Here is a 13868-nt window from a genome sequence, read left to right as displayed (position 1 = left end):
AAACCCATTAAGCAGAGACTTTCAACTGTGTCTCAGGTTGGTAACTTCTCTAGGTGACTGGCAGAGACAGAAGCAAATGTAAATCCCATCTAGCCAACAGTGATTGTTCAGGTGCCTCCCAATTTCAGAGACGTTGAAATGTGAAAGTGTCTCAGTATACCTCAAGTACAGTGTCATCTCTTTATCACTTATTCCATAAAAAGCTGAGAGTCTACTATGTGTAGCTTAGATTCTGCTAGGAGTTAGGGATAAAGCAGTAAATAATTATGCTATGGGCTCCTGTCCGCATAGTAGTCATAAGTAGAACATGATGCAGAAGGTTATACAAAAATACACCATTGAAGAATGACCTACACCGTCATTATGACTAAAGCAAAAAAAAAAAAAAAAAAAAAAAAATCCAAACGAGTCCTAGATTCACATTAGTTTGAATAAAACAAGAACTCACATGCATACATATGGCAAAATCAGCAGCATCTTTTCTTTTACTACAGCGCGGATGAAGGAAGAAGCATCCAATTCTATTCAGGTAATTATAGATCTTACAATTGAGTGGAGGCTTCCAATTGGTGTTTCCTCCTGTTATTTTTAGAAAAGGCATGATAATCAAATGGTAGAAAAAGTCACGATAGAAAAAGAAAAGAACACTAGATACAACTGAAAATTCTATCAAGGAAGAACACATACTAGAAAAAAAATTGCTAGAGAAAAAGTACCAGGTGAGAATGCAGAAGAACCCAGTTCTAATGCTGGTTATCATCATTTTGTTAATTTACAATCTTGGGAAAGTAGACCAACCTCCCTGAATGTACCTATTCTTCTGAAAACTCACAGCGATGTTAAGGAGAATCAAAAGTAATGTGTAAAAATTCTTTGAATGGTATCATTCTATATGAATGTAAGCATTAGTGGTTTTTTACAAATAAGTCAAGGCTGTTCAGTGGACAGTCATGAAATAGCAATCAGTAAAGTCAAACTTACTAAAAGCCTGTACTGGCTAATTTAACCAGATCGATATGCTTCTATCTTAAATTCCAATCTTTATGTGCTGTTTCCTATCAAACATAAAGTATATTAGATGCTTATTATACTAAACTATAAATCAAAGAAGTCTCTCTCCATGGTTTGGTCAATGGTTTGTAAAGAGATTTAGATGAAGTTGCACATTTATGAATAGTTAACATACTAACATAATTGCCACAAGGCCTAAGCTCAAAAGCTAACTGCTATTTATTAGTTTTAAACTTAGGAAAAAATAAAAACTTCTAAGCCTACTTCCTTATATAATAAAAGGCAGATAACTATAATAATTAGTAAGCATGTATTAGTACCAAATATAGTACCTGGCACAATGTAGGTATTGAATAAAGGCTTTTTCAATCTGTATCTAAAGATCCACAAAATAGAACTAACATTTACCACAGAGAAATGTAAAGAGAAAAATATTCTAGCAGAGTAACTATAATGCAAAGTGACAACATTCCAATTATGTTCCTGTGTTCTATTCAGGAAGGTTCAAGAGGAGTCCGTTAAAGTGAACCATATTCTAAGGGGAAAACAGAGAAATTGCCTCAAATGTTTTTATTAACCATACCTTGAAAGCCCCAAATAAATGTTCCTTGGTTAAGATGCCCTGGTAGATGACCAAAAAAGTTTGACCAGTTATCAAAATCTACAAAGACTATATGAGTCATGGTTCTCAAGTAATCCAAATCTGGAAGCTCAACAACTTCTTCATCTAAGAAAGAAACATGTACATGAATTTGGTAAGAATTAGCTAGAAACATTTTAATTTCTCAAGTTTAAAAGATACCAGAGAATATGCAAAATATTAATCTTATGTTATTCATTTCTAGCTAAACCTTTTCATAAAGTCCAAACTTGTACATGATGCAGTACATTTAAATCAAGTAAAAAATATTCTGAATATTTCAGAAATTTGATTATATATCCTTTCTAAAACCACAGTCTATTGATCCTAAGAATTTTTTTAGATGTCATTTATAAAAGTAATTAAAAAATATATATAGTGTACTAGAAGAACTAGAAGACAAAGTTTTAGGGCTAAATAACCAAAAAATTACATTATCATCAAAATAAAATTTCAAGGTTACCTGCTATAAACGTTCTCCCTATAAGAATTTCGTTATTTTCCTAACCTAGACTGATTTATTAGTACTCCTCTGCCTCTGTGGTTAAACACCTTATAGAGCAGAAATGAGGTAACCTACAACCCTGTTACCATAAGGTGGTACACAACAGGTACAGTGGCACTTCGGCACCATTCACCACAAACATCTTTCTTGGTTCTCTCAGGTTCTTTCATCTTCCACCATTCTTCAACTTTCATTCTCCTTTATTTTTCCTCCTTTCTACCTTGACAAGACCTTAAAGTTCCTAGTGGCAGCAATGCAAACCTTAAGATATTAAATTATTTTTAAAACAAACAGCTTCTCCTCTTATCCAACGGAGACGCTCTCAAATAGACACTACATCCCCTCCCATTTCCAAGCCACCCATCACCTTGTCTTTTCTTAAAATTCTCAGCCATTCTCAGATTTTGATACTAGAATCATGTTCTATCAAAGATCAACACGAATTCCCAAAAAGTAATCAGAAGAGCAAAAGAAAAGTACAAGAGAACAAAAACGGTATGACCACTATTTCACAGTTTGGAGTAAAGTTAAATGGATCTGTAGTATTTCATTTAATCATTTCTTACATAAAACATGCCATGACTAAAGGTGATGTTGATACATACATGCCCTATGGAGTGAGACTGTAAAAATTCAATGTTTCATAAAAAATATTTTATTAACCAAAATTTTCACATATTCTCATAGTCTCTGCTCTTAACTTACTAAGAGTTAATATTGAAAAGGATATAGACTTAAAATTATTCTAAACAAAATAAATTATACTCTAAACAAAATAAAAACATTGCACTCTTCTAGACCTATCTAACCGTATTATATGGAAGAAGGAAAGTCTAGACTAAGTACAAACAGGGGGATCTCTACCTCATATCTTTCCATAGTTTCTTGCTACCACTTGTAATTCTACTTCTAATTACTGTTTTAACTATAAGTAAAAGTTTTGCTTCCAAGATAATAACAAAAATATACGAATTCTAAAGTGAACTTCAAGATTTCTCACATTTACAGAATAAAGCCAAAATAGAAACAAAAGAATCCACTTGATTTATCATCTTTTGAATGAACCAAAATCTAATAATATGTCCAGGATAACTTTCAAATTCTACTTTCAGAAACACTGTTAATTTCCTTCATCTCTCAAAATTCCCAAGCCTTTTGTAAAAGAAAAGAAAATGTTATCTAAACTTCAAGTTATTTAAAGCTAACATACATTCTTTGTCCCCTTAAGTTTAGAGAATGGCTGGCTAAATGTAGTAGCTACATTCTGGCTAAAAAGCATATGCTATAGTAATTAATATATATCATCCTATTATGTTTCTTGCTTCCAAACTGAATTATTATTAACTTCCAAAAAATGATGGCTACATACATGTATATTTCTATATTAATAAGTGAAATTTGCACAGACATTAGAGTTGTAAAGCCATACCTATATTCTGATAGCTTAGGTCATTCTCGGCTCCTTTCTCCGTGTCTGAATTTTTTGGATAGCTTACTGCCTGTTTCAGTTTTCTCTCTGTACGTGAGGCACTAGCGGCAAACTTGCACGGGCTTGTTTTTTCAGATCCAAAATGAGCCACACTGGGTTTCTGTAAGAAGCAATGTTTTCTATGGAAGTGCTGCTGAGCACTCTCGGGATCATGAAATGCTTTGGTGCAGGTGCCACACTTGATCACATACTGTTGCTCCTCCTCCTCGCTCTTTAATTTGTGCACTTGACGGATATGAGTGTTCATGTCGACAATATTCTGTGCTGTTGCTGAACACAAACTGCAGCGAAACCACAGTTTGCCCTTATCCAGCATGATTTGGAGACATTTACTATAATCTTCCTTTCTGTTGACTTTGCAGATGTAACTCTCACGGCAACCACAGGTTAGCAGGTTACTAGTCTCTATTACTGAATAATCATTCTCAGTCTTAATTGAAGTTTCAGTTTTTTCTGACACAAACACATAATCTATGCCATGGTGCTCCTTGTAATGACTCAAAAATGCTTCTTCCACATTAAAGGTAAGATCACAAAGCCCACAGAAGTATTTAATATTTATTTCATTGTCATGCTCATCTTGGCAATGTCGATAGAGTGTTTCCATCTTGTGAAAAGTCTTTTTGCAATGAGCACAGCTGTATCTATGAAACTGGTGACTTGCTAAAGACATGCAGTGCTGTTTCACACATTCTTGGGAATCAAACATATCTTCACAGATTCGGCATTGCCATTTACCCCTTGGAGGACTGTTTGCTGGGGAATGGTCAATAATAGTAATCGTTGAAGATTTAGCAGCCAAATTACTCTCCAATGTTGTAGAGGATGATGGCAAAGTTTCACTTTCTACCTCATCCATCTCATAGAAATATCTGTGACCATTATGAAATTCAGTCACATGTGCCATAATAGTCTCTTTCCTTGTTAACTCCTTTTTGCATGTCCGACACCAGAAAAGAAAGTTATTTAAATGAGCGCCTCCATGAATCCGGCTCATATGTAAACGAATGACTCCTAAATCTTCACACACCTTTCCACATACCACACACTTATAACACATTGTATTTGCTGAAAAAACGTGCTTTTCTACTAAATCTTCACTTAGGAATCGTTCATGGCATTCACAAAACCAGGTTTTAATAACTGACTTTTCTTTCTGGGCACAAACCATACCTTCACGGTTTTTACCTTCTAAATTCATCTTTTTTTTTGGAATGGTGCTGTAGTCTTGTGAGCTAGATTCTTGAAGAGACATAGTTCTTTTAAGTGATGAAAACTTTGATTGATCTAGCAATAGATTCAAGTCAGAAGGAGGTTTGTTCCCTTCACTGCTGTGGCAATAAAGTAAGACTGATTCTTCCATTGAGTTAATGACTCGGACTTTGTGTCCTAAATTCTGCTTGTGATTTCGGGTACTGGTTTCATCCACAAAGACTTGGTTGCAATTTGGACAATAACCTCTTAATATGAATTTCTCTGCAACCTGGGCAATGCTTTTCTCAGCTACAGCTACAGGACCAGCATTTCGACAACGAACTCTAAAGTGGATAAGAAAAATAAACTCTTTCATAAGTATTTTCTAAATAGAGTATCTCTGCTTTTATTGCAGGAAATACAAAACAAACAATGTACACATAAGCACTAAAAGGTATTTTTTCAATAAAGATAAAATATTCTAGCATCTCAAAATACCTGTGTATTACCTACATTTTGTCTCTTTCTATCTTATACACAAAAGGGTAAAACTAGAGTCAAAATATCCAAAAAATTCAGACAAACTTCAGAGAGCTAAAAACAATATCAAATACACTGATAGAGGACCTATGATAATTACACTGTGTAGAGGAATGCAATGGTAAGATTCTCAATAATCTGATACCTACTCTTTAAGAATGGATTTACTTTATGTCATAAATATGCCATGCCCATAGCTGCTTTTATACTAAAGAATCAGGCTCAATTAAGACCACACACAATTCCAAATATTAACTAAAAATAAGTCAACTTCTCTAGGGGAACTGAAAAATGGAACTGTGCTTCAACTGTCTTCCTTTCACTACTAAACTCCAAATAAACCAGACCTGCTACTATTCCATGTATTTAATATATTTTAAAAGTGGGAAACTATATAAAGTATGGTCTTTAGTTATAGTGGAATTAAATTAGAAACAAAAAATGATAATAAAAATCCCTAAATATTTGGAAATTATATCCCTAACCCTTTAGAAGTTCGGCAACACATTTCTAATAAATCTATGGGGTCAAAGAAAAAAAATCAAAAAAGATAAGATAAAATATTTTTAACTTAACGAAAATGAAAACAACTTATCAAAATCTGAGGGATGCTGGTAAAGCAATGCTTAGAGAAGAATTTATAACTTTAAATGTGTATACAGAAAAAGAAAGTCCAAAGTTAATCTAAACTTCTACCTTAAGAAGCTAGAAAAAGATAAGCAAATTAAACCCCAAGTTTAAAGAACAGAAATTTACAAAGTAAAAAATGGACAAACAACAAAGAATCACCAGTGAAATCAAATGCTGGTTGTTTTAAAGATCAACAAAAATTTATTAAGATATAAACATAAGAGCTAAGAAAAGCTTTTTAAAAAGTTGATTTTTAAAAAAATAATGAAGTAAACAAAATATATTACTGAAGCAAAAAGAAGCAAAGGTTTCTCAGACAGGACAGAGAAAACAGAACCATATCAATTTTTTAAAAAATCAATAAATTACACTTCATGAGATAGCTTCTGCTCATTAAAAGCCACCATTAACAATATGAATATGTAACTAGAATAGGAGAGAATATATTCACAGTACATATATCTGACAAAAGATTTATATCTAAAGTATATAAAGAATCCCAACTCACTAAAGGCAAATAATCCATTTTTTTTTGAAATAGGCAAAAGACTTGCAGACACTCCACGAAGATAAATGAATGGTCCAAAAGTACATGAAAAAGTGTCCAATATCATTGTTCACCAGGGAAATGTAGATTAAAACCATAATGAGACACTCAAAAGAACAGCTAAAATGAAAGTAACTGGTAACATCAAACCATGGCAAGGATGTAAAATAACTAGAACTCTCATACCTTGCTGGTAGAAATGCATACTAGTACAAACACTTTGGAAAAATATTTAGTAGTTTCCTATGAAACAAAATACACAACTACTCTTTGACCCAACAGTTCCACTCCTAGATATTCGTCCAAGAGAAATGAAAATATATATCCATAAAAAGACCTGTACAAAATGTACATAGCAGCTTTATTTACAATGGCTAAAAACGGTAAAAAATCCAAATGTCCATCAACATGAGAAACAAATTGTGCTATTTTATACAATAAATTACTACTCACCAATAAAAAGTAACAACGTACTAATCAATACAGACAGATACTATGACAAACACAAGAGTACACACTATACTGTTCCATTTACATAAAGTTCAAGAAGAGAGAAACCAATGTAAGGTGAAAAAAATATCAGAACACAGATTGCCGGGGATTAGAGAGTGGAAAATGGGACGAGACATAATGGAACTTACCACAGAGAGGGAATATACTATGATAAAAAATATGAGTTAAACGGATGTATCCATTTGTCAAAACTGTGAATTTAAGATTTATACAGTTGAATGAATTTAAATTCTACCTCTAAAACAAACAAAAAAAAACTTTTAAAAGTGGAGTAGGGACCAATCAGATGTATAAAGAAAACAAGAATGGCAGTGTTGATTATTATTGAAGCTGGGTGATGGGTAAATGGAGGTTCAGTAAACTAGTCTACTGACTTCATATAAACATTTCCATAATAAAAAAATTAAGAATAAAAATAAAAGCAGAACCAGGATTTAAACTCATGAAATATAAGTCTGAACCAGGATTGCTAACCTCAGTAATTATACTGAGCATATAGAGAGTAATTATACTCCGCAGCCTTAGTTTTATCGAGACATATAAATACTTCGGTTTGTGAAAACAATTGTTCTATTTAAATAAATGCAATTGTAAATAAACTTTCAATACATTTTAAAGAAATAACAGGAAAAAAACTTCATGCGATAATCAGAGAAATTTTATAATTTGACTAGGTATTTGATATTAAAAAACTTAATTTTTAAGTTGGGATAACAATATTTTTTAGAGTCTTTATCATTTATATATACATATTAAAATAAAATCATGTCATTTTATCTATGACATGATTTGCTTCAAAATAATAAGTTGCAGGAGGTGAAAATATAAATGAAACATCACTGCCATGTGTTAATAACTACTGAAGGTGGATGAAAGGTATATAGGGGTTCATTATATTATTCTCCTTACTTTTGGTATTGCTCGATAATTTCCATCGAAAAAAAAAACATTAAAAAAATCATAATAAAATCTTCTTGATTATTTGATAAATTTGGTCTTTCACTAAAATTTAATCTTTTACATGTATATAATACTTTCCATTCTGGTTGACTTAAAGCCAAGGTTCTATTTTAAGCCTCTCCTCCCTACATACATACTTACAGAACACACAGGAAAATTATTCACAGATTTCAGAAATGTTAGCTTGTTTTACATTCACAGCAATATCAATATATCCACTTTTCTCACACTTCTAATTTCTCTCAATTTGCTAATTTTGTTGATTTCCAGGCAAATGTACATGTTCATTTTAAAAGGAGAGAAACATGGAATAGAAAAGTATTTGTTAAATCTTACTGGTGAAGAGCTCGTTGGGCAGAATTCCCTTACAGCCTAAGACTAGACCTGTACAAACCTGAAATGGGCAGTGAGCTCCATGTGGGAACGCAGTGTCTGGTGGCAGGCCACACATTTAACTTGAAATGGAACATCTTTGCACAGAGAGATCAAAAGTTTCTTTGCAAAAGATGGAAATGATATTGGATGTGCTATTCTCTTGCCATCTGAAAGATAAAATAAACTAATAAATTATAACTTGCAAAGATTTGAGCAGAGAGTGATCCAACCTCCCCGCCCCGTCTTTGTCTTTCTCAACATTAGCTGGAGTAAGTAAAATAAGATACTTTATGGAATAAAAATCTAAAGGAAATAATTTTCTAGCCTTAAGTTTAAAAGATGCTGAACTCATGCTCAAATTAAAATTAGAGTCCTAATACACACACAAAAAACAACTTTCCAGATAATGATGGATATACAAAAATGTTCTGAATAAATGTTCTATTCCTAAGTTTCTCTTCATTCTTCAAAGTAAATAAATCTTGCTCTTGGGTACAGATAAATACTGATAATCTTTTTTTGGAAAAAAAATATTAAAATAAAAATCTTTCACTTTCCTGGTTTTTAAACTAATGTGAGAATAAGTACCCTCAGGAATTATCTCAGAAGTCTGATAAATCAAGTAAAAATTAAATGTTTAATAATTTTCTGAAAAGAGTATGAACATACCACCCAGTTTAAAACGCTGATGGAAATGATTCTTTCCAGACATATGCTTCAAACACTCATCCTTGCTGCTAAAAAGAAGGAAGCAACTTGGACACGCAAAACACTGAATAACCTGAGGAAGAAGGTTGTTTTTATGTCCATCATCTGCAGCTTCCTAAAATATAAGGCAAAGCTGTATTATACATAACTAAAATAAATCGATATTTGGTTTCTTAAAATCATCTTTCAAAATGTTTATTATTTATTTAGAATATTACCTATCAGTTTTTAACATGAAAACTTTTCTGAGTGTGAACTATGAAACTTATAAATGAGGTCCTATATATGAAAATAAAATTTTTTCCTTGAAAACAAATTACAATCATCTTTCTGTGACAATAAATGTACAAGTACATTTGTTTTCTCTATATATGTACTTTTATAAATACACATCCATTTGGAATATTATATAAATGTATAAATGTTTTCAGATCACATATTTTTTTGTTTTGCTTTGTTCAACTCTACTCTGCAATATAACTTATGTTTAAAAATATGTATCCATAAGTCATTCCGTGCTTAATAATTTACAAGATATACATATATAAATAAATATACAAGAAGGATTGCATTGTTTCAGCAAATATTGTCAACTTAGAGACTCTTCTGCCTCTTAGTTTTCTTATTCCACGATATCTAATGGCAATCCCTAAAAATCAACTGGCATAGCTTTAATTCATTCTTCTTAGTGGTGGCAAACTACTTCATGGTTTGGACCTAGTCAAGTATTCATTTTTAGGCCTTTTTTTTTTTTTTTGCCACTATTAACAATGATGTTGTAAACATCCTTGAATATATATCTTTATTTATTGGTGCTTTTCTCTTCTCTGGAGAGGCCCCATTGAGTTAAAAGTTGTATTATTTTAATTGTGTGCTTGCTTTTCAAAATAGCTATACGAATTCACATATCTCCTAGCACTAAATAAGCCTGGCAGTAATAGCTATTATGAAACTTTTTTTCATTTTTGCAGTCTGACAGATGTTGTGATATTCACTGTTACTTTAATTTGCATTTCCTGTCTATTAATGAGTTTAAGCATTTATTTATACAATTCTCCGGATATTCTATATTCTGTGGATTGCTTATTCATATTCTTTAACTACATGTTTATTGGTCTTGTTTTCTCCCCATCTGGTCAACTTGTATCATTCTTCATTATTGAAACTCTATGTCTCATCCTCCATTTTGCAAATATTGTTCAAATATCTGTCAATTAATTTTGGATATGCTCACTTTAAAATTTTGACATAGTCAAACAGGTCTGTCTTTTCTAGGGTCTAAGTTTCCAAACTTGGTTAAGAGCCTCTTTTTTCCAAAACTGGAAGTATTTTTAAGTGTATACTTGTGTATGTTTATATGATATGTATGTGTGTGTGCTTGTGTATTAATATAGTTTAACTTCTTGTTAACGGTCTTTAGAATAATAGCCTTAAAAGGTGTACTGTGTCTTTTTACATTTACTATCTTAAATTTACATTAGGGATATCAAAATAGTTTGTGTAGTCTTATGATATGCAACAGGAGGAGGAATAACAAATTTATATTTATAATGAGTACATTTCATGCACCATATTAGGATTCAAAATGTGCTTTTCCATTTAATCCTTATAAAAACCCCATGAACTACTCTTTTCATTATTTACCAATAAGAAAACTGAAATTTAGGTAAGTCAACAAAATTACCAGTTCCCTCAACCAAGGTGTAACCTTAGAAGAGACAAAGCTACCATTCAAACATAGTTTCATATCTTCGGTTATAAATTCTATGCTCTTTCCACTATTCCCTATTGTGTTTTCATGCGGTGGGTGCCACACAGAAGATAACACCCAGGAAGATATCTTGCATTTCAATTAGAAAATTGAATTGAAAAATGGAACTGTGCTTGCCAAAGACATTTACTAACCACCAATTTATACAAATATTCCCTAATTCTAAACTGAGAAAAAATAATTTTTAGTTCAATTGTGTGTTACAAACAGATTTAATATAAAGCTTATTTAAATTATTTGCTCAAATAGAACAAAAATGTAATTCTACATAAAATTTTATTGGAAAATACCTATTATATATTTGCAAATACCATCTACAAACTGGGGGAGGAATGGGAAATGGAATGTCCAGTAAGTTAAAATACTCAATTTCTTTTTACCATGATAAATCTGGCTACATTAAAATAAAATATACCATAAAAATTTGTGTGTATATATATATATATATAAAGTAGAATAACAATAAGATACTACTTTATACCCACTAAAATGACTATTTTGAAAGACAGACAATAAGTATTGGCAATGATGTGGAAAAACTGGAACCCGTATTCATTGCTGCTGGGAAAGTAAAATAGTATATAGGGTGACAAATTAACAGTTTGGCAGTTATTCAAAAAATTAAGCATAATTACCATACGACCCAATAACTTAACTCATCAGAGAAGTGAAAACATATGTCCACACAAAGATCTGAACACCTGTTTAGAGCAGCATTATTTACAACAGCCAAAATGAGACCAACCCAAGTGCTCATCAACTGGATAAACTGATAAAACAAAATGCAGAATAAAGCCATACAATGAAACATCACTTGGCAACACAAAGCCATGAGGTACTGATACATACTACAACATAAATGAGCCTTGAAAATTATTATGGTGACAGAATATTGTCACAAAAGGCCGCATATTCTATGACTCCATTTATATGAAATGTCCATATAAATGGAGTCCTAGGGCTGGTTCCCTAGGACTGGGGAGGATAGGCCGGCAAGGGGAAAAAAATAACCTTTGATGATAGAATGGCCCTAGAAACAGATGAGAAGCAGTGGTAGTACCTACTGATCCACAAGTAACACTGAGGCACCCTGGAGCTTATAATATGTCTACCACCTCTACCACCTCTACCACCACCACCACCACCACCACCACCACCACCACCACCACTACCATCAAAAAGGGAGCAAAGCTGAGAAGCTATTTAGTGATATATCCATTAGATGACTTTATGTCAAAAAATACTAGACACTTCCTATTCGGTATGATCCAGGATCAGCAGCACTGACATCACCTAGAGGCTTGTTAGAAATGGCCCCATCTCAGATCTATGTCAGAAATCTGCATTTTAACAAGATTCCTCGGTGATTTGTTTGTACATTAAAGTTTGAGAAGCACTAGTCTAGTCAAAACAAATTGGAGATGAAAGGAAAAGAGGAGGCAAGCAAGGCAAACAATGAAAACTGGATAATTTCACTCTTTCCTTGAAGAATGCCATCTTCACAAAACAGAATTCACAGGTATACATACAATCTTCTAGTGACCTCTTCTGGCTGATTCAAGATAGACAATTATAATCTAAAGCATACTACTTTCCTCTAGAGTCCTTGTGACACACTCCAAAGAATAAGCAATAAGGAGAGCTTATCGAGAGCTATATCATATCAAATATGATAAACATTTATTATGGATGTCCATATTACATGATTTGCATATACCATGAATCAACTCATGTCCTTTGAAATATAACACTTAATGAGTTATATAACAGCCTTTTAAATGTTAGATCTATTTCTTAATATTAGCATTAATAAAATAATTGTTATTTACTTCATGGCTCCAATGTTTCAGCAGGCAGCAAAAGACAGTGGACTTAAGAATAAGGTTCTAGTTCTCATCATGTGACTAACTCACAGACCATCTTAAATACAGTAAATTAATTTCACAGAGCAACTCCATAAAAGGAAGGGTTTCTCTAATACTCTTTTGGATTTCTGGCTTTCAGCTATCAAATTTCCTGCCCACGATAATTTCATGTTCCAAATAATTTTATTCTCCATAGACAATCACAATTTTGATTCTGTAGTGTATCACTGGTGAATGCAAACCTTAGAGCAGCAAGAAAGCACCTACATTGAACTCCATGGTTCTCTAGAAAAAGTATACCTACTCTTAACTTAGGACATGCTCTTACCTTATCAAAAAGGTGATCCCTATATTGTTGCTGAGTAACGAAATTTTTATAACATACTACACAAGCAAAGGAATTGATGAAAGATCCATGGAGTGTGATTGTTGGATCACATGGGGAGTGATCGAACCTACTCGGCAAAAGAGAGGTAACATTAGACAAAAGCCCACATTCTAGGGGCAGAACTATTTAGCTTCATTTGTTAAGCTGAAAAAAAAACACACATACACATTCAGAACTTTACAATTCTCTACTGAAATATTAAATAACGTTTTTCATATTTAGGAAATATCAAGTGGCTCCCACATGAGATATAATCCCTTCAGACAGTGACAGTTTGTTCAAGATTTCATAAAAGTACTCAAGATCCAATAAAATGTATTTAGGTGTGTCTTGCCAAACCGGTAAACTTCCAGTTTGAAAATTAGAGACCCATCACCTTTTATTTTTGCCTTATTTACCACAAAAGTCACAATTTTAAATGAACGATTGGAATAATCTCATGTCAAGATTTCTGGCACACTTGTTTCCTAAAACTGGCTTTTAATCCTTTTAATGTTCATCTTAACGATATAAAAAATTTGTCATTGTAAACTCCCTCAAAGACTTTTTAAAATAGTTAAGATGCAGTATGCTACCCAGTTATTTGTTGAATGTTGAAGCTCCTTCTAGAGGCTTCTCTTGGTAAGGTAAAGTATAAGTAGGGTGAGACATCTAGAAAAGATAATGGCGTAAAGCCCCAAACCCTCAATTCCCATCTTTAAACTATTAGAAAGTGATTGTGAAGATAATAAT

At 32.5% G+C, this 13868-nt stretch overlaps 1 protein-coding gene across 1 annotated transcript in view; it reads right to left on the bottom strand.

The window, feature by feature from the left end:
- ZNF451 (zinc finger protein 451) overlaps positions 1-13868 on the bottom strand; it is a 72767-nt gene that overhangs the window by 21912 nt on the left and 36987 nt on the right. Inside the window, exons 7-12 of the mRNA XM_016145672.2 lie at positions 13077-13203; positions 9074-9227; positions 8424-8571; positions 3586-5183; positions 1595-1738; positions 449-579 (exon numbers count right to left, since the gene is read on the bottom strand). Coding sequence (XP_016001158.1) covers positions 449-579; positions 1595-1738; positions 3586-5183; positions 8424-8571; positions 9074-9227; positions 13077-13203 — 2302 coding nt within the window. The remainder of the gene's footprint in view (positions 1-448; positions 580-1594; positions 1739-3585; positions 5184-8423; positions 8572-9073; positions 9228-13076; positions 13204-13868) is intronic.

This window comes from Rousettus aegyptiacus, unplaced genomic scaffold, assembly GCF_014176215.1.
Source record: "Rousettus aegyptiacus isolate mRouAeg1 unplaced genomic scaffold, mRouAeg1.p scaffold_m13_p_1, whole genome shotgun sequence".
In the NCBI taxonomy this organism is placed as follows: Eukaryota; Metazoa; Chordata; class Mammalia; order Chiroptera; family Pteropodidae; genus Rousettus; species Rousettus aegyptiacus.
Note: the sequence above shows the minus strand (reverse complement) of the source record. Positions and strands in the feature narration are given on the sequence as shown.